This window comes from Plectropomus leopardus, chromosome 15 (genome assembly GCF_026936395.1).
Source record: "Plectropomus leopardus strain MGB_pleo_1.0 chromosome 15, ASM2693639v1, whole genome shotgun sequence".
NCBI lineage: Eukaryota > Metazoa > Chordata > Actinopteri > Perciformes > Serranidae > Plectropomus > Plectropomus leopardus.
The window spans coordinates 24375483-24397680 of NC_142190.1; the positions used below are offsets into that span (position 1 = coordinate 24375483).

The 22198-nt window shown below is 40.9% G+C and overlaps 1 protein-coding gene across 2 annotated transcripts in view; it reads left to right on the top strand.

Moving 5' to 3' along the window:
- The first annotated feature begins 464 nt into the window (after positions 1 to 464).
- dlg4a (discs, large homolog 4a (Drosophila)) overlaps positions 465 to 22198 on the top strand; it is an 85201-nt gene continuing 63467 nt past the window's right edge. Inside the window, exon 1 of one of the 2 annotated variants that reach the window (XM_042499122.2) lies at positions 465 to 606. In XM_042499122.2, the coding sequence (XP_042355056.1) occupies positions 577 to 606 (30 nt within the window). In that variant the 5' untranslated portion in view covers positions 465 to 576. Of the gene's footprint in view, positions 607 to 11786; positions 12080 to 22198 lie in introns of those variants that run through there. The other variant, XM_042499121.2, reaches the window with a different exon arrangement.

The window sequence follows — 22198 nt, forward strand, 5'->3', positions numbered from 1 at the left end:
GTCCCCTCCCTCAGTTCTTCCTCTCCATCCTCTGCCGTTTCGCTGTCTTATTCTCTGTTTCTCTTTCTTTCCACAGTGTGAACCTCCCTCCCCCCCTTTTTTCTTTAATCCCCACCACCTCTGCTTTCCATCTCCATCCTCCCCTTCCTCCATCTCTTTTCATATTCACCCCATCTTTTCTCTTTCTTTTCCTGCCGCTTCTCCTCAGCAAAAGAAAGCGGATATACCTTCACCTTCCCTTTTTCTCCTCTCTTTCTCTCTCTCTCTCTCTCTCATACCAAATTCCGAGACCACCCTCTCTCCTCTCCTCTCTCTTTCTTCGCTCACTCTCTCGCTATTTCCCTGTGGCCCTCCCCCTCCCTTTTCATGTTTCCCCCTCCCTCCATCCTCTCTTTCCCTCGCTGGTTCAGTTAGTCAAAGAACAGATTCACGGAAGGAGAGAAAAGGGGGGAAAGGCAGGACGAGAGTGAGAGCGCAGGAGTGGGGCAGGCGGGGGAGAGGGGTGTGGGGTCTCAGCCCTCTGTCGTGGGGGGTTGGGGGGGTTGAGATACACCCCAATATTTTGTTCTAAGTACCATGGACTGCCTCTGCATTGTGACTACAAAGGTAAGCCTATCTGTTGTTCCTTACTTTGGCTCCGTGTGTGTGAGAAAGAGTGAGAGATGCTACAAGAGAAGAAGGAAGCACTCGTCTTTCTGTCAATTATAAAAGTATTCTGTGAGACATAAAAATCTTTGTGATCTTTTTGAGATTCGAATATATCAGAAAAACATCAGCTGGGCTACCTGAGTGTTGTATAGCCAGCACACTCTTTGATATTTCCCTCTCTGGATGACCCTCTCTCCCACTCTCTCTGCATCTCCTACTCTGTGTCATGCTTTGTGAGTGTATAAACAGGGGGAGCTGGCTGACCTGCGTGGATGTAGTAATAGCGGGAGAGAATCGGTGTTCGGGTTGCTTGTGTGGGGCTTTGTGTCAATGCCGAAGCTGCAGAATATGTCAGGGAGAGACCATGGGAGGGCATCCTGCATGCTAATCTGCTCATATATTCAGCTGCTTTTCTCTTAACCTCGAACGTATAGGCACAATTTTAGAGCTATCCACTGTGCATCTGCACACATCTGCCCCTCACACACAGGATATGAGCGATGTGTTATATCATACACATGTGCTCAGCGTCAGCACACAGCATGCCGCTCCATAGAGGCAGCCGTGCTCATGAAAGTGGATAATAAAATGAGAAATGAAATAGCTTTTAACTCCAGACGCACTCTGGGGTCAGACCCTGTTTGTTCAGTTGGCTACAATCTGCTTTTCAACAATCCTGCAGGTTCAAAAACAGGTGAACAATGCACTGTAGCAGCTGCACATGAATGCAGCTTCTGGCAGGAAGTGATGACAAAAAGTGTGAAACACACACAGCAACTCTGGCAGCTGTGTGAAGGTGGGGATCATTTGAAAATTTAAGCATGTGTAGAGCAGAAGTGAGTGCAGCTGGCCCCTTTCAGATGTATTACATAAATTTGAGCTTAACTGAGGCACATTACATTCATTTGCTTATCAACCTCTCAGTTTCCTTGGCAACAGAGATTATTGGTCAGTTAAACATAGATAGGTAGGTGCAGTCAGATGAGCAGTGAGACAGGATATAACACTGTGGAGGTTTACATTAAAGAGCGATAAATCTGTCGATGTGATAAAAATAAAAGCAAAATTTCACATCTTCCTCTAATGGGCGAACTTCCAAGCTGATAAGCGCCTGTTGGTGCTACAAGTCTATTTTTGTTACCCAACACGATTGCGGTGTGACAAACGCTTTGTGAGAAGAAAGCGAAAAAAGATGGAAATGTTGAGGTATCTCTTCATAAGGCTGGAACATCAGTCCCTCATGCATCTTTATTCGCCTTGAGTGTGACTCACTGTGTTAGCCAGGAGAAGCAAAAAAAACCCCACAAAAAACAAAAAAACACTGTAAGTTAAAGACCACAGTTGAGTGGATATTTCACTAAACCAGTTCCAGAATCCTGCATCGCTATCAAAGTGAGAAAAGACTTACTGTAAAGCTGGCAAAGAATACGCGACTAATGCCAAGAGATGGTGAGACAGATGGTGCGTTTATAAAAGGGAAAAGTTAACGCACAAAAAGTGAGTGAAGGAACACAGACTGATTGGCAAAGTAGGCCTTTGATCAACCAATGTGATGTCATTGCATGTGACTTTAAGCACACAAACCAAACAGAATCAGCTGTCCAACACTATCAAGTGAATTGACTGGATATGCACAAGAGAACTGGAGATTCACTCTTACCCATGTGCAAAATTTGGCTTGATCATGGGTCGGATTTTGCCCAAAAAAACTTGGTGTATTCCTTTAAATGTGTTATTAAACTTTAATGGAGGCTGGCTGCATTGCAGGTGAGGAGTGTGGCTTGCCATCATGTAGCAGATGATGGGTGAGCAGCTCCCTGGGTGAGCTGTTCCCTGACACCCACATACTGTAGAGCAGGTTATGTGAACAATGTTGCTTCCCCGTGCAGGCCTGTGCAACAAAGTTTGGCTGTGTGGGTGAAGCCACAGTGAAGCCACTGAGTGACAAATATCTGATAACACTGCACACAGCACACCGAGTTAAAACACCACCGGGCTCAATGCTGCTTTAACTTGGCCAAATAGCAGCTCAAGCAATACTACACAATGCAATACAAGCTTCAGCCTAGACTTCAATGGCTTCCCCAGTGAGCCACTGTGTTGTTTTGATGGGGAACTTACCTAAACCTTGAATTTCCAATGCAACAGCAATAAATGGTACTCTTTTGATAGAAACAGAGGCAGAATAAGTGCAATTCTGTGAGCAAAAATAACAAGCACTTAACACAGACCCCTTTTTACTTAAGAGGAAGTTGGTATTATTTGAAAAGGATGTTGTTATCCTTGAAGCAATAAAGGTAAAATTATGCAAATATTTATATTCCTTTATAATGCTGGCATCATTTTAACACGTGTCTCCCCCTGACAAGCTTCAACTGGGTGATATGGAGAAATTAAAATATCACAATATTTTTGACCAAATCCTTGATATCTATAATGTGATGATATTGTAGGATTGATTTGGATTTCACAAAATAATTACACCATGAGTTGTTTTTTTTTTTTTTTTAAATAAATAAGTACAGTGCTGTGAATATAATGATGTGGGAAAAAGAAAATAGCAGAATAGCTAGAACAGTCTGGTAAGTTCAGAAAATTACAATATTGCAGTATTCAAAATCTAATATAGATTTATTCTTGTAACCTGATAAATACATTATCAATATATTGCCCAGTAGGGGTGTAACGATACATCTGTCTGGACTGAGATATCGATTCAGTGATCAACCATCCAATATTATGGCTAAAAAGTGAAAATTTTGATACATATTCTCATATTTAAGATTCACCTTTATTTTGAAATTCCCATGGCATGGCGACGTCAACATTTTCATCCAAGTGCACCTTCTTCCTAAAAATTCATCAGTGGCCAGAGCCTAGCAGTACACAGACAATGGAAGGCAGCTAAGAAAAAGAGAATGAGGATATATACTAGGGATGCATGATACTGGATTTATTGTCGATATCTGATATGCAGATATATAACAAACCATTTGGCCAAGAAGCAATACTTATATACCTACTTTTTTCCCCTTCTAATTTTAGTGATCATAAAGTCACTTCAGTAGTAAAATTAATATCATATTATGCATACTCTTATTGAGATGACCCACCAGCAGATGTCGACATAAAATACAGTGCTTTTTTTTGTGAATGTAATCATTCATTGTGCAAAGTAGAAAAATGACTTGAGGTTGATGTTTTGTACGTATTCACTTTGTCAATTAAAAAAATTAAATAAAATCGCTTCGTGATATCAGCAGAAATTAGCACGTTGGCCGATTTCAATATGTCATTTTAAAGCCAATATCTGCCGATACCGATGACATGCAGATATTATTGTACATCCCTAATATTTACTGATATGGTCCCATATTGATCACAGGCCCCTTAACTGAATCCCTCAACTCATACCATGGTAGATTTTATGATGTTATCAAAAACTGTATTGTTGTCAGATGTATCAGTTTAATATTGTTCTATGAGGAAGCTTGTCATTTACACCCCTATTGCCCACCTTCGTTCCAAACGTTTGCCTGGATAAAATTTGAAGTAAGATTGCGTTCTGCCTCCCAAAGCCTCAGAGACATGTTATGTGAGACATTATTAAGGGTGTAGATTTTGTATCAAAATTGAGGGGGCACGTATAAGAACGGCTGTCTGGAGGTCCACCACAAGAACATTTTGAGCAAACACTTAATTTTCTGCATTCTTAAGTCCTCTGCTCTAAGTCTTAAGTCCTCTGCTACATTTATGTTTTTATTGAGAGAGGAAAAATGCACATTCTAAATATTGAAGGGGACGTGTCTCTTGCGTCCCACCTACATCTGCACCTATGGACATAAATCCTAGCACCAATCCTTGGAAAATCCAGCTTTTAGGAAAGACTAACTCTGAAAAATACTGATGAGTTTGTGTTAAGTCATCAAGACTGATGTAGAGTGGAAGCTGCTCCAATGCAACCTTGAACATGTTATAATTTCATCTAATATATAAAAGAGACACAAACACTCAAAGTTTCTATTCCTGCCAGGTATAAGTAATATATTCATATTTGATGTCTACTGAGTGCTGAATTGGACTTATATAATTTCCTGCTCCTTCCTACACTATCATCTCAGAGAAAAATAAATAATAAATAGCAACATATGATGGCAGTGCATCATACAGAAGTGTCGTTACATAACATTAAGAACTGGAATATTAGGGCATATCAGCTCGAGGAGACGTCACAGGATTTATATTTGGTTGCGAGCCTGACAATACCTTTGACTCTCCCTCCCTGTATGGCACTGAGTCAGAGAAGGACGGTTTGATGTTTGAGAGGCGAGAACAAAGATGGTGTGCACAGCAAAAGGGATTTAAGCTCTTAAAAAGCGACTTCTCTTAAAGCTATCACAATGTCTGATGGAAAAAACGATTGCAATAAAGAATCAATTATGTATCTCCAGTGTGAAAAGGAGGACACACAGTATGTTTCAGCTAACTCTTGCTGCTTTGCTTGTCTTACACTCCTTTTGATTACCGCTCCTCTCCTTGTTGTCACCCTCGTTCCATTTCTCTGCTCTCACATTTCCAGTTCCACCATTTTTTTGTCCTCTCTGCCTCCTTCACCTCTGTAATCCCTCACTTCCTGCCTCCTCTTTCCTTTATCTCATTTTACCTCCTTTTCCCCTCTTCTGCTTACTCTCCTCTTTGCTGCTCTCTACTCTCCTCTCCCGCCCCCCTCCTCTGCACTTTCTAGGCTTCCCTAGTTAGTGCTCCTTCAAATAAATTATACATTTGACAAGATGTAGTCAAAGTCAGCAGCTCCATGTGCATATTATTGGCATCATGTATGGCCTCATGCTCCAACGTGGACATCTCTTCCTCTGGTTTGGCTTATAGCATTAAAATTGGTATTTATTTTCAACCTGCCAGCTGTTCTCATGGTTCAATATATATGAATATTTATATCTTTGTGTGTGCAAATAAAGGATGAGGAGCTTATAGCTGCTGCATCTTACTCTAAGAGTTTCCAAAATGGAGTTAAGCTAAAGCCCTCCACTCACAAATCAAGCAGCGCCTCCTCCTCGGCATTCATTCAGCTCGTCCACAATCCTTCTCCCCCTAACAAGTGTCCATTTACCGTGCCGTGTGATGTGTGTCTGTACGAGTGTGTGGCATGAAGTGTACAGTGTGCTGTGGGTTAGGATTAGTGATCCAGTGGAGAGCTCATATGATCTCTGCTCAAGGGCATGAGCTTCCATGAGGCCTTTGTATGCAGCCACAGAGACACTGATCCTGCCAAGTTGCTCCCAGGGCACACAGCGAGCGAAGCATGGGCTTGCCCCGGTGCAAGTCTGATGCCACAACTGCACAGCGCAGAGGTTCTCTATTGTCCGGTTAAAAAAATGTCAGAATCGAGTGGATAGTGGAGATGTTGTTCCACACAGTCAGAAAGATGCTTTTTTTCTTCCTCCATCCTGATTGCTTCATCATCCCTGCTCAAATGACAGCCTGCCATGAAGAAATATTGCATATTTCTGTGGTCAGCTACGGTTTTGTTTCGTCTTTTAAGTACATATTGCACCACTCACCCACACATTCAACCGCGATTCCAGAAAGAAAACCACACACCTACATGATCAGACAGAACTCAACACCAACCGCAGAGCATCCCGCTCCAGCACAAGTGGCTTCTGCACTGTGAATTGCAACTGCAGCCTTGCTCGAGCTAAAGAATCGGTGCAAGTGCACGTCTTCGAAAATCTTGTCAGGTTTAATTAAACAGGAGACCGAGGCTTGCTGTATGATGCTAATTCTTACTGCCGGTGCTGAATTCAAGCAGCTGCGACTGTGAATGGTGTGGCAGAAATTAAGCATCGGATAATTTGCAACTTCTATCAAAGTGGTCATGAGTCAGAACACTGAATCACTGAACAGTGGATTCTTTTTTTTTTTTAGTATGCGCATGAATCACCTTGTTTCACCTTCTTCGGCTCGTAGAGTTGACTTCATATTTGAGCTCATCAAGTCTCTTTCTATGATAATATGTTGCCAATGTAATGCTCACCCTTTAGTCTCTCAACTACTTCATAATGCCCACCACCCCCACTGCAGGCCTCAGCCAGAAAGGAGGCTGTTAAGAGCTTGTCTTTGTCAGATGTACACAACGCAATCTGTGCTGTCTTTTGCTTTCCTCTCTTCTCTCTGGTCTCATCCTGTCAGAGCATGAGCAATGCTTAATCATTCCTTTTCAATCTCACCTTGAATGTTTAGATTTTATTAATGGATAAACCAGTATAGCACAAAGTGACGAGGCCACAGGCCCGCTCTGAACCTCAATTGCTTTTTAGGGGCTTTGCGGATCTTTCTATATATGAAATGAAAAGGCACATTGTGTGAGCTCTAACATGTCTTGGTGCCACTGATTGAGCATCGTTTTGTTGATGTACATCGTAAACAGAAAAGAGCCTATGGCATCTTTGGTAAAAACATGAATTAAAAAAACTTTCCTTTTAGTCCTAATTATATATATTTAAAATAAAACAGCCCACTCGCTGTCCACCAGCAATCTCTGCTTACAGGCTCTGCTGCTTAATTTCAGTGTTTTGGCTGTCAGCATCGCTGTCCGTCCTGAAATTGTCCATATGACAGGTGACAGATTAGATCCATCATGGGCTGTTTGGGCTGGAGACTTTGTCGTCTCACATTGACTGAGGAGGCTAATCGCAAAACATGAGCCGGCTACTAGGAGGAGGACACTGTTATATGCAAGAACAAATTGTTGTGGTAATTCTGTAAATGAGAAATAACTAAATCCATATCGTGTATGTTTAAAGATGTGGGTAGAATCATTAAAAGAGGTCCTGTGGTTCTCATTAGATTGAGAGCCAAGGTCAAAGAGGGTCAACTGCTCACCACCTCGGCCGCTGTGATAAAACTGTACGTCCCCACTACAGGCGTTTTAGTTAAAAAGTCAACTAATTAGCACATGTTATGTAATTCAAGTGTTTGTCAATGTATAGTGTTTGTGTGGAGTGGAATTGGGATGTGCAGAAAAGAGGGAGATGGAAGAGAAATGACGAAAACAAGAATGACAAGGATGGTAGCGCTGATATCATCGATATGAATAGCTCTTGTATTAGCCTTGCAAATAGGATCAGGTTTTCTTACAGTGCTGTGATCATAATTTTCAACACAGCGCACGATGACACCTTGTGGCATGTTGTTAAACTACAGCGCAGGAGTCCATGGCAATCTGGCTCAGGGATGCTGTCAAATTTGAGCTGCTTGTGTCCACGCAAAGCAGCCGGATGCTTGTGTGCAACAGGAGCCTGAGAAAGCCATACGTGGTCTGCATTCACTGAGGTCGAAGCCCTGCGTTTTTTTCCTCCTAATTAATGTGAAACTGCTGGACCCTGTATCAGTTATTCATGAGCAGTCCCTTGTCACAGACCTTCATAATGTTCTCATCTGAAATTCAGGTCATGGATTCAGAGGTTTTTAACCTCTTGTTTGGCAAAGAGTAGAAAACTGCCCAGACTACCAGTCATATTTGAATTATATGCTTTCTAGCTGTAATGATACACCTTGCCGCCTACACGTGTGGCTTTCGCACTGACAGAAAGGTGAATATTTGAATCAAAAACATGAGCTAATGACACCGTGAGAGTTCAAACACACGACCAACACTCCACACAGTAATGTACAAGTGCACACATTTTTGTGTGATTTGTTTGTCTCTGGCTTTTTGTATCTTCATGTTCCTCTTATAGGTGATGTCAGTTGCCTAGCAACCAAGCAATCAGGGCCCGATTGTTGCCATGACAACATGGCAGGGGTATCATCATGGAGAGAATAGAGATGAAAGGAGGAAGGGAGGGAGAGAGGAAAGGAAAGAGAGATAGGGAGAGATAGAGATAGAGAGAGAGAGAGAGAGAGAGAGAGAGAGAGAGAGAGAGAGAGAGAGAGAGAGAGAGAGCGAGCCCTGCCATTGAAGGGTGTTGATGATGTGAAGCCCACAGTGTGCAGGTAGGAGGATGACCTCTGTGTAGGCGGCGGCAGAGAATGCTCATGAATGCGGAGAATAGAAAAATTAATGTTTGGTCTTATGCGGCTGGATCGGCGGGTTACGCAGTGTTTGACACTGTTCGAACAGTACGGGCTTCATTCCAGATGGAAATGTCACGATGTGCTCCAGTTGTCTTTAGTCACAGACAGTGAGGCTGATGCAGAAGCAGCAGCTCAGTGTGTCGCTGAGGTCCAGAGGGCTTTGGGCCTAACCTCCGCAGGTGTCATAACCCATCCATCACCCGACAGCAGTCCACTGTAAAACAGCCCAATGGGGTCATGGTGCATTTACTCTGTTTATTCCCGCGCTCAACTCTGCTTCACCCTTAATATAGCCATGTAGCAGAGGGAGGGAAACGCGGCCTGAGAGGGCAAGAGCCGGAACAACACACAAATACATCCATTATGATGCCAATTAAGATACTGTATGAATCAGAGTGGACGCAGAGTTATATTTAGTGTCACAATACTGACACAACGATTAAATTAGCGGTGTGAAGAAATGGCATGTTATTATTGTAAAGATTGATCAAGTGTCTCAAAGCTAACAGCATGGCTCAGTGGAGTGAAAGAGGGCAATGGCAAGAGTAAAGTGTACTTTAAGGGAAGCTTTGATTTTGGGATCATTTTAGAAAATTTTTAACATTCACCCTTACAGTCGCACAGAACACTGAAGCTTCCTTACGTTGTGGCTGCTATTGCTGATTTCAGTCTCTTACATTTTGTAAAATAACATATTCTGTGTTCATCCCAGCCAACATTTGTATGTGGGGTCCATATAATGGCCCCATGCCAATTACCCACATGAGTGGGTTTACCCAAGCGAGCCTCACATGGGTTATGCTAAGGCTACCTGGGTATGGGTGGATGTGGGCCCAAAATCAGCAATCGGCATGAGGAAATTGTTATTATTTATTACACATGGGCCCCACATAAAAAAAAGTTGTTAAATTATCACTTCACGCCGACTCACAGAGCACAACACATGGGTCAGAAAGAACTAAAGGCATGCTACGTTTGTCCCAAAAACCCTTAGTAGCTTCTTCTGTCATATTCACTGATGTTAGTCTTTGACATTTGGCATTAAAATTTCTCTTTAATTTAATTTTCAATTCGACTTTCAAAGTCCAGTCAGGAACTATTTTGTCTTGCTGCAGGAGCATACACCACACAGGAGGGTTCGATTCAACTCCTTTGGCTCAAGAAAATGCAGTGTCTCAAACCTTTGCTCTGGCTGTAGATTCGGCTTTGTGATAAGGATACAGAAATAAAATTATTACCAAAGCTTTTTAAAAATGATTTGCTTTACCATCTACCATCTCATTCAGTGCCTTTCTAAAACACATTTATCATCTAAGCTGAATCTAAAAAGTTTCTGAACAATATTGTTTTTGATGTAAAATAAAGCCTATTCCCATGAGTTTTAAATATTTGTATGGTTTTTGCCATAATATTTAGCATTTTAAAAAAATTGAAATTCCATGAAAAGATACATGTATGCAAATATTAGCACATGAGCAAAAATTAAGAATACAGCTGCATATCCTTAACTTACAGTTTTGCAGAAGTATATATACTCTTCCATGGCAACATGAAGAAACCTATATACAGGGCGTAAAGTTACATTTTTTTGTCCACTGGCCAAATGGCCAGTAAATGTCAATCGATTACCATTGTTTTTGGCTGGTGAGTGAGGCAAATCTACCAGCTATTTGCGAATTTCACCAGCAATTTTACCAAAATACCATCCACTAGCTACTCTAGTGGATGGTATTTTGCATCCTGCCTATACAACACCTGTTGCTTTAATCCTTACATTGACAGTGTGAGGTTGATGTCAACTGGTAAAATGAGAAAGTACAGTAGGCACAACCTTTAAAAATACTGTATGACTAATTTGTGATAACCTTTAGAGAATGTTTGATCAGTATACAGTACAGAGGTCACACAATACTCTACTTCAATATTGCTAAAACTAGATAACTAGTTTACGGAGCATTACCAGTGTTAGAGGGCAACCAAGACAAAACTACTAATTCTAGATATAAAGTCTAAGACGTGTCTGTTAACAGTGCTGTCTGATAACTCTTATCAATATACACATTTACACACAACTCTTAGCTAAAAACAGAGTCCTTTAAAAGAAATCGGGTTGGCTTTACCGCAACATTTTTGTACATTATGCACAACTGATTTAATACTTTTTTTTTTTTTTTCTCTCTCTTTTGATAAAATTCCTCTTATACTTGTCTATCTGCAGAGTCAGATCTGCTAAGAATTCAGGGACAAACTTAAAATTATAACTAGGCAACCTAGTTGCCAATATATATTGACACTGTATGTTTCCGCAAACCATGGATACGTTAGAACTTTGTTAGTGTGGCACAAAAACCACTTGGTCATAGTTAGGAAAACATAGAACATAACGAAGTAATGATAAAATTCTTTGCACAGGTTGGAGCCCAAATCATTGTTGTAATTAAAACATTTTTTTTGTACAGTTTTGTATAACCAAGGCCTTTAATTTGGGATATTTAGTTGGGAGATAAGGCAAAAACCTTGCATGTGTGAAGCTGGAACCAGCGAATGTTTGCAGATGACAAGCACCTCATTGATGATCAAAATGGGCATCAATTAATCGACCAATTAATCGTGTCACTGTTGGATGGAAGTTTTTGGAATCTGCACCAACGGGCGCAGCCGTCATAAACACGGCTGATAATTTATATTTGCAGCCATATAGGCTGCCGTTAAAACACCAGCCGCAAAGGGATAAATATGTAATTACATAATGGTTGCATAACAGAGATATCTGTGTCAAAATTGCCCTCATTTAAATCATCCTCATGATATTTAGCCTTTACTTGATGTGTGTTTCGTAACGTATATGTGTGTGTGATGGTGTGTCAAAGAGAGAATAAAAGAGCCGCATGGATGAAAGCTGACTGGTGCGTTTGTTTCATAAAAAGAGCAGAAAAATAAAATAATACATGAGGTTTACTCGCCGTCTCTACGTCTCCTCTCCCCTCCCTCACTCACTGGCAGTGACAAACATATTTTATGAGTCACGGCTGGAGCAGGCTGCCAGTCCTCTCTATTCAGACCCCTGCCTTTAACATCAAGATATATCCAACACCAACAACTCTGGCTTCCAGGAAAACTCTCTCTCCTCGTCTGCTACGACACCCCCCCTTCCCCTTCCCTCTCTCCCCCTCCCTGTTTTTTATTTCCCCTTACCCTTCCCCAGCCTCCCATCTCTCTCTCTCTTTCTCCCCATCCCTCTCCTCCTCTACTGCGGGTGTCTGGGAGGCTGTTTTTCCTCTGTCTCTCGCTCATGAAGGGCCGCACTAAGCTCCCTTCCCTCTGCCCGTGTGTGGTAGGTAAATTCACCTCTCCGTTTGTGTCGTTCTTCTCCTTCCATCTCTCTCTGTTGCTGCCTCTGTTTTGCATGTTAGCTTGAAAGTCTGCTAGGCGTTCTGGCAGGCTTTGGGGAGGTCTGCATCCACATCTGTGCATATTGCATCGAACACGCTCGCAATCTCTTCCACTGTAGATTTATCAGAAATATGCGTATGAGGAATTTTTTCATGCTCTCCTTGTACGTATGCTCCGGGTAGGTTTTATACATGCACTTGGGTATTACGTATGAACGTGGCCTGGCACATGTGGGTGTGTATGTGCCAGTGTGCATGTTTAGACACACAGTAGGAGTAAAACTCTCACAGACTTGTTGATTAAAGTATCATATATTCATGTATGCAATGGTATTATTCTAAGTTTGGATGTCTAATTTGAATATAATGCATATTTTTGTGCATCTTTATTCTTGTGAGGACACTAGGACACACATCTCAGATAAGGACACTCCTCCAATTGAAAGAAAAAAAAAGACGTCATTTCGAAAGAGGTCATTTTTAGGGTTAAAGGCTAGAATTAATATTAGGGTTAAAATGAGAGAATTAGTTTTTGTCACACATCTGGGGTAGTTTAGGTATCATTATGTTGATAACAGTATATAGTGTGAATATATGCAGTTGTGTGTGTTGTGAAAATGAAAACACTGAGCAGCCAAGAGAAGTCCAGGGCTCCTCCAGCCTTAATTAGCTGAGAAGACAAGCTTGTGCTGGGCTAGTTGAGTGTTATGGCATAAAGATGCCACTTAATGCAGTTCCACAGCCAGAAACCACTGTATGGTGTGTGCGTGTGTGTGAGTGTGAGTGTGAGTGTGAGTGCGCGTGACAGAGCTGGTTATTATCTGTGTTAGAGCTGTTATTGCAAAATGTGAAGACAAACATAAGCTTTCGGTTTCAGCAGCTCGCAGTTCATTGTGCAATATGTTTTATATTGTAAGTGGCTCTGACAAAAGAGAATCATTGTTTTTTATTGACCTCATGATTGGAGTAAAAAACACGATCAATAATTCATAGGACATTGACAAATTTTTTGTTGTTTTGTCTCTGTGCACCAGTATGTTGAATTTTAAAATGAAAGAATAAGTGGTATCAAAGTCCTGCCTCTGGGCTTTATTTGAAGGGCATATCGGACTAAGCATGTAGCAAATGTCCCCAAATTTGAGTATAATCGATGAAAAAAAAGATGTGGAGTTGATTTGAGTTGTGATATTTACATTGAGGATCTGTTTTCCATACAAAGTTTTTATGTCTGAACAGGCTCTTCTCAGTTCAGTGTGACAGCATCTTTCATATCATATAATAAACAAGCTAACGCCACTAAAGTCGGATCACTGCTGATCAATGCTGACACTAGATATCAACAAACGCTAGAGACTGTTTCCTGTTAAATTGCTGTTAGCTGTAAATTCACTACTGCTTTATTTTATGGTGCGGTCTCTCTCCCTCTGTGCCGCTGTCTGCATGTCCACAGCTGCAAGAGCACCCACTCTGCAGCAAAATCTGGGCACCAAGACATTCCCAGAAGTATAATGCACAGGAAAAAAAAAACATCTGCTCGACCTGAGGCAGTCACAGTCAACTGAGGGTCTCCAACTGATGATTCAAGTGTCTTACATTCAAGGGGCAGCCCTAGCGATGATATTGTGGGATTAACTATTGGTGCTTTTACATAATATTTACATGATGAGATGTTTGATAAATATCAGTAATGGGGATATAATGACTAAGTGAGTAAAGGCAAATAATAGAGCAGCTGGAACAGTCTGATAAGGTCAGAAAATTACATCACTTTACTGTAATGCTGGTAAAGACAACACTTACAACACTACAATATTCCAAATGTGTTGCCGTACTCATAGAAACACAGCTCCATAGCGCACATGGAGGCCTAAAACTCCACAAGGAACCTCTAAAAAGCAATAACAAACTTTTGAAAACAGCAACTGTGAACAACCTGCTGGATGGGAAGACCAGTAAAGTAAATGACAGAGAAACAACTTGAAGTTTAAAGAAAAAAAACGCTACAGCTGTCCATCAGATCAAGGAGACACTTCAGGATGTGTCATGTGTCAGAGACAACCATCAAGGCAAGACTGCACCCAGGTTCACCACAAGATGCAAACCCCAGAAAGGCCAGGTTACAGTTACAGCATCAAGTGCTCTGGATCAAAGTGTTATGGACAGATGAGACAAAGATCGACCTGTGCCAGAGTGACAGACAGATCACAGTGTGAAAAAACAGGCTATAGTAATAGGCAGACCACTTCATTTGTCAAACACGTTGGAGTTGACATGGGCTGAGTGTATATGGCAGCCTTAAAGTCATCTCACTCGATCCTTTCTATGCTGATGGTGGCAGCAGGATGAATGTGGAAGTAGAAACATTTGGATTTCTCAGATCCAAATGAGTGCATCAGAATTGGGCCAAATAGTGAAATGTTCCTTGACTGGCTAAATCAGTCACCTGACCTAAAATTTAACCATGTTGAATTTGCAGAGAATCATACTGAAGGCAAAAAAACCCTCCAATATAAGCAGGAGGGGAAAATAGCAACAATAAAGGCCTGTCAGAGCATTACCAGGGAAGATACCAGGTGCCTGCTGAGACCTTCAACCAGTCATTAGCTGTAAAGAAATTTCAACTATATATGATGAGTCTAGTTAAATTTGTCCGATTGTATTTGGTCCCCTAAATCTGGAGGACAGTGTGTACAATATAAAGGGCTGTATTTCCTACACAATTCATCTGATGTTTACGTAACACCCTGATTTTATAGCTGAGCATCAGCAGTTTAGCCTCAAAGTGATTTAAAGACAACATGACTTTTTAATATTCTTGCTGGACTGGTCAAAATGATGGTATCGCAAAAATATACTAGAAAATAAATTTAATTTGTGCTTTATTCACCCATTGTTTTCTCTTGTCCTGCCCTATCACCAATTAGCTAAAAGGGGCTGCGTCATATCAAGTCCATCATTTACTGCCAGAGATGGGCGGACAGAGTCTCACATTATCAGGTCTTTTGGGCTGATACTTGTAAACATATTGAAACTTTTGAGTTTTGATACTTTTTGCAAAATATGGTGCCTGTTTCTCTATGACACTGTTATAATACATGCAAGTTCAACAGCTAGTCTCTTGGAGCGCAGATGGTGAAAGTGAAGCTTAACCGATACTTGAACTGAGCCTAAAAGTTTGCATTTACTCACTTTGGCAGCAGCTGTTCCTCTGACTGGATCAACATATCAATTATCTACTCTACTTGCTGCAAAAGGAAAAAAGAACTCATGACTTCGGCCTGCACTGCATTCACAGCCAAAACTGTCCAAATTTAGAGATAAGACGGGACACAGAATTATAAAAAAAAGTTCACACACACACACACACACACACACACACACACACACACACAAGATTAAAAGAAACGGGAAGTCTGCTGAGCTACTACTACAGCTACCGCAACACATAGATTGTAATTCTGTGGAAAACACAGATGTGGTGTCGGAATCATCACTGCATGGCTCACCTAATCTGTGTCCTTTACTCTTCATTATCAACATGTTGCTCTGAGCAGTGAAGTAAAACACATTTTTGTAGTGTCCATGCTGTTCCACATTACAACTTAAAGCTCATGAACACACCAAAGTCAGGAGAACAACCATCTGAGGAGCAAATGAATGCACCATTGGCCTTGGTTGGCGGAGGTCTCGCCTCGATGTTGATTCAATTGCTTCTCGTTAACACACCAAAGTAGAAGCGTGAGCACTGAGCAGTACCCTATGATAACAGTGAGTGGGAAAAGTCAGGGAGCTGTGAGCATCCGGTGTTTGACAGGCTGACCTGATACATACCAGACAAAAAGAGTTGTTCAAAAACATCTGTTCCTTTTCACCCATTGCTACATGCTATACCTGATAAGCCCATAAGATGGTGTCTACATTGTAATGAATTCATGAAAACCATAACAATTTCTTATCAGATCTAATGCAGTTCTTATGTATGGTCATAAATTGTGATGTAATGTCAAGGTGTGTTAAATTGTTTAACACTAATTTCAAAGGCAGTGATTCCAGCAAGTTACCGGTTTAAAAAGAAGCAATGCCTTTTACTGTGTGGCTTTTTTTCTGCAACTCTAATAACAGCCTATATTTAACCAAACACTGCCTTACTAGTTAGCAAACTGGGTAATTATGGTAAGCTGTTAATTACTGTGTGCAGGTACTGTGTGTAAGGTACTGTGTGTAAGGTACTGCTAGTTGGGTCCAGTGCAGTCCTCTTCTTCCGTTTGTCAGCGATGTTTCCTCCAGTTTGAAAACCTCCAATGTCACACACACTGGCACTCAATTTTGCTGGCAACAGAATGTGATGTTAACAGTCAACGTGTGTAAACTACTAGTAACACAAGGCTTTTAGATGGGAGTGGTGGGCGACTGGAGCGTAGATACCGCCAGTCATCTCTACCTGCTGGCACATGGTGGCTCTGTTTTTATCATCTTGGCTAGAAATGGAGCCATGGCTGACCAGACTGCCGCCCTGCTGTGCTCGCTACACACAATGAGCCAAATCAGTGGTGGTCTGAGCCTCTTTGTTGCATTTCAACAGAGGCAGCTCCAAAAAAAATACTTTTACTCTGTTAAAAGGGTGAGGCGATTTCTAAATTTGAGAGGCCACATGCAGCGAGGTGCAGACCAGTGAGAGCTTCGATGGAAGTCCATTGTAATTAAAACTTGTCACAAAACTCTTCTCCGGCACACAACGCTTCACTGACCAAATATTTTTGGCTGTGTTGCATTCATTAATGAAGCAATCCAATGAATACTGCAGAGTTTATGTCAGTGAACACCACAGCAGAGGAGAAAATTGAAAGCAAAATTACTGAAAAGGGACAACATGGACGAAAGTCACTGTTATCATATTGACCATTGATCTTTAAGTAATGTAAATGGCACTGGATTTGTATGCTACTTGGTTAAGAAGTATTGCCCTAGTCTTGCATATCCAGACCTGTGTGCGCAGTGTCAGCGCTAGAAAACAGTCTGGAATCACCAACTATATTTCTGCTATGACTTGTTTTTGTTTATTTAAACCAATCACAGTCATCTTGGGAGGCACTAAGCCCACACTAAAGCAACAGTGCTCTTGCAAAAATAGTGTCAGAGGTGAACTTGTTCTGGTAGAACATTTGCATGTAGGGTGGCGGATGAGTCATTAAAATTGCCTAACAAAAGGAAATGCCACAAAATACATTAACCGTCGTGTGTCATTGTGTGATTCAACTTTGGTGATAAAAGAGACAAATATAATTTGATAATTGCCGCCCTTGAGGTTAAGCATGACTAAACTTTAGCTCTGGAGGAGCTCACTGGACCCGTTAAAAGCCCGCACGATTTGCTGGCTAAATGTGGCAGCCACAAAATATGACAATATCACAGAAGCACGTGTGAAATGGAAGATTGGTACATTAGTGAAGTCACTGTCAGAGGCGCATGCAGCTGCCAGAGTTAAAAGATGTGGCAAATCAAGTCCAACTGGCTGTGTCACAAAACGGATCAAAATCGAGCATTAGAGTCCTGTGAGACGAAGTCTTGTCTGAGGTGCATTCACAAATTATTTGATTGACTGCAGATCTTCACAAGGATTCACTGAAAGGCCAAAGCGGACATGCCTTATTGCTCGATCCAAATCTTTGTCAAAAGATTGCCATTTGCCTAGTCAGTTGTTAATTCTGAGGTTGTTGTTTTTTCCTGTAGTGAAGGGGATTAGAAAGGGTAACTGGCAGAATGCAGAGGAAAGAAGAATGCCGGCTGAAATTAGCGGCCCGATGGCAGGCTCACGGTCACATCTGCATCCACACTATATCCACTCAGACTGTATTGCCCTAATGTATGAGGTATCACGGATGTATATTAAAGCCTAAAATTAGGGCTGAGCACCCCTGGGCAAATATTATGTAATGATTCACAATGTACTGCCTACAAAGTCACCCAAGACCTGGCTGTGGTCATGCTTAAAAAAAACATAAGGACACAATTCCACAAAGCAAATTTTATGTCTTGTTATAGACTGAGCTAAAATGACGCCCCCAAGCCAAAGGAAATTAAACTGATAATCTAACCACCATCTACTGCTATCAGATTATTTCAATGAGTGACAGACGTTGCTGCAGAAATTGCAAGGCCTTTCAATACTATTATAACATGACTATAATGTAATACAACTGTGAGAATTAAAATATACTACAATACTTGCAAAATAAATGTCACTGAGTGACAATCAGTTACTGAGTATTGTGATATTTGACCTTATAAGTAATTATAAAATTCTTTCAAATGTGTTATTATTATTATTGTAAAACACTGAATATTTATGAGTGCTTTTAACTGTAATGATAACGTGCAATAAGCTGATTATAACACGTTATACAAGTAAGTTTATAATGGATTATAGACATGGGCATTACAGAAAGTGTCACCAGGCATCTGTACTGTGTCTTGACTGGGTGAAGTGCAGTTATTGCAAACAGCAAGTCAAAGCAGCACATGGTTACACATCAGCCATCATCTAATCAATAAAGTGGTGCTATGATTAAAATATTCAAACATAGATGAAAGAAGTAAAAGTAAAAAACAGAATAGCATTTGAAATTCTATCATCTATCAAATATTTGAATTCTATTTGTAGGAAAATCCTTAGTGGGGAAAGACATGTACTTCCCAATATATCAAGTCAGCTGTACACAATACAAATAAAATAAGAACTGAAGTATTTTGTGTTTACAGTGAATATGCATTATATTACACAGCAGAGGCAGCCATTGTGGTAGCATGTGCCGATGTTAGAAGCAGTGGAGAAGCACATGGGGGCTGCTTCGGCTGAGAAAGCTGTTTAACTTGTGGGTGGTTCTGGTTCACAATAGACAGATTTTAGTAAAGGTTGGAGATGGAGCTGGCAGTCTCGTCCACATTTTTTCCACATCACACATGTATAAGTCTCAGATGGAGGACAGCTGGCAGAGGATTGTCTCAGTGCTGTGGACAGCACACTGCTGTTGTCTTTAGTGTGGGAGGAGGCACAGCAGAACCAGACTGTGATAGAGGAAGTGAGGTGATGGCTGTATAGAATTAGACCAGTAGCTGCTGTGAGACATTCTTCGCTTGTCACAGGAAGAAGATCATCTGTTTGGCTTTCATGATTACGGTGTAGATGTTCTCATCCCAATTCGAGGGTGGTGCAGATAATTATCCCCGAGAGCTTAAATTAACCATTTAATAACTGTCTCTAAGCATGTCTGCAGCTACCAAAGGGAGAAAAACACGTGCGTTCCTCCTGGGTTAATTGATTTCTTTGGCTTTTGAAGTGTGTTGAAGGTGTAACGTGTGCACCATACTTCACGTATAAAGCTTTGCTTCAAGTCATCACTGTTAATGATGACTCCATTCTGGCATGTTAAATTCATACAGTTGGGTGGTTTTGCAAGAGACAGAAGCAGGATTATCAGATGTGAAACATTACATTTTGCCTGCAGAGGAATCTTTGTGTGCCACTGTTGCACTTGCAGCTGAGGTGAGGAAAGGCTCCACCTCATGGTGTCCAGCTTTTGGGTGTAACATTGTTTTGTTTACTTCACTAGGAGGAAAATAATCCCTGTGTAACTTATGGGGTATATGGAAATTGTGTTAAATTTTCCCTGACGTTCTTAAGATCGACTTAGCTTGAGATGCATTTTAGCTAACTGACAGTCCTCTCTATTTCACTTCACTTCTTAACTGACAATGTCCGGTATGAAATTACAGTATTTTCTAGTAAGAACAGGTGAAATCAGATATTCCAGCTGAGAGAAATCAGATATATCAGGTTCTGTGTAGGTGTGAATACTATAATTCTCACCTTGGGTGTTTTCCTCGTCAGTAGAGCCTCGGCAGTCTCAGAGCCTCGGGAGATTCCCAGTTGTGTTTGCACTTTAGTTGGACTATTTCAGTGTCAAAGCTGCTGAGTGCTGGAGGTTGTAGAGATTTGTTGTGAAAGAGTGAGCCACATTTTTTTTCCTACCCAATTTAGGTTGGCAACCCACTGTTTTGATTATTTTAGTAGAATTGTGACAGTAGTTACACATGCCAGTTGATGAAATCACAATAAAATGTTATTCTCTGTACCTACTAATACAGTGTGGGCTTCACTGAATGTAGCTAAAGGACACGCAAATTAGAGATGAGGAAGACCATGTTGATGGATGCTTGAATGAGCTGCACTCAAAACAGACTTTAGGGCAGAAACACATCATTCCTACTTTAAAGTCATATTTGAGCATCAATCAAGCAGAGTCAGGACACTCTTCAAATGACATTGTCTGTTCTGCTTGTTCCGTTAACATCACTGTCAAGGTTGAGATTTCTCTACTTCAGAGATTTTAGAGAGATTTTTCAACCTGCTTTGTAACATATTAGTGTGGGGACTATGTGTAAATCAAGTATGGTAAATTTCCCTCCATCTTACGATCACCCATATCTCTCTGCTTATCTCCTTTGCTGGCTCTGGGGCTGTTTGAACTACAGATTGTACTTCTGCTGTCACCACGGACACAAAGCGTATAGAAGAGGATCAAGGAGAGATGCCTCTCTGTCTCACTTTCTCTTACACTAAGACCAAACTCTAATCAAATGGTAAAACTAGGCTGTGGTGATCAAATAAAAACCAAAACTCTGTTATTGTATTTCCTGTGTTCACATAAAACATTTTTCAGAAAAAATACTTCAGTGCACTGTTTGACTGTCATACAATCTGTGAAAAGGAAGTGGGCATCATTCTGTTTTCTGTATTGTAAAAACTGAGGCCAAAAAAAAACTCAGATCGAACAGTAAAAGTACGCAACAACAATAAAATAGGATCAAAGGTTCTGTTATTTCTTGCCTTAAAAGTTTTCAGAAAAATATTTTACCTTTCTATTTAACTCTATTTTAAGATTCAATGAGATCAAGTTTGTTAGCAGCCGTCTGCCATATTTGTGTCTTTCTACTCCATGTACAGCCCAGTTTAATAAAAACACCATCTTTGCAGCAGTGAAGTACTTTTTTAAGGTTAGGAATACCAACAAAACTGTGTTGTAATTCACATTTCTATAAAGAGTATGTACAGTCCATCTGTGGACGGATCAATGGATTAATATGAATTTGCATATTTGGAAAAAAGTAGTTACAGACTTATTTAAAATGTATTTGTGGAGAGTTAACAATACGTAATATTAAATCATTAGTGTACTTTCCTACTTTTTAGTAGAAGCTGCTATTGGAACATGTAAAACAACAACTGAGCTAATCTAAAATCAATGACATACAGACACATTAAGGCGTATACACCTTTCTCTCACTCTGAATCTGGCTTTCATTTCTTTATCTCTTATGTAAAGGTAAATTGCTAATAATATGCATTTTTCTCAACCAATCATAATAACAAGACTCAAAAATGGCAGAAAAGCAACAGAAAAGAGGAGAAAATGTTAAGTATGGCACATCTGGCTCAACCCACAGTGTATTAGGCTTAGCACCATTTCTGGCACTCACAGGCTCAGCGAGCTGCTGTAGCAGCCAGTGGTGAATAATGCCAGCACTAGCAGCTTGCTCTCCGAGTCACAGTTCTTCTTTGTATTCTCTGTGAATTTGAGAAAACACTGTGCATGTGTCACGGCATGTGACACACGTAGTAGTAGTAGCATGGGGCACCTGCCTTCATGTACACAAGCACCCGTGACAGAAGCAGTCATCTTATAGATACGGTGACCAGAATGCCGCTGGAAAGTGGACTATTTGTTAGGGATCTGCCACCCCCTGCAGATGTTGTCATGGAAACACTCTGGCTCTTTTGGGGTTCTCTCTCTCGCACACACACACACACACACACGCACAATGCAGTACTACATGTAGGATGTTAATGCTATACTCAACACTGGAACACCACAGTTCAGGTTTCCATGCGACTCCCACACTTACATAATGCTGTAGTGGAAGGGGGAAGCCATTTACAGTATATAATCACTATGGAAATTATACTGAATCTATAATCATCATCTTTATGTATGGCTCGCCTG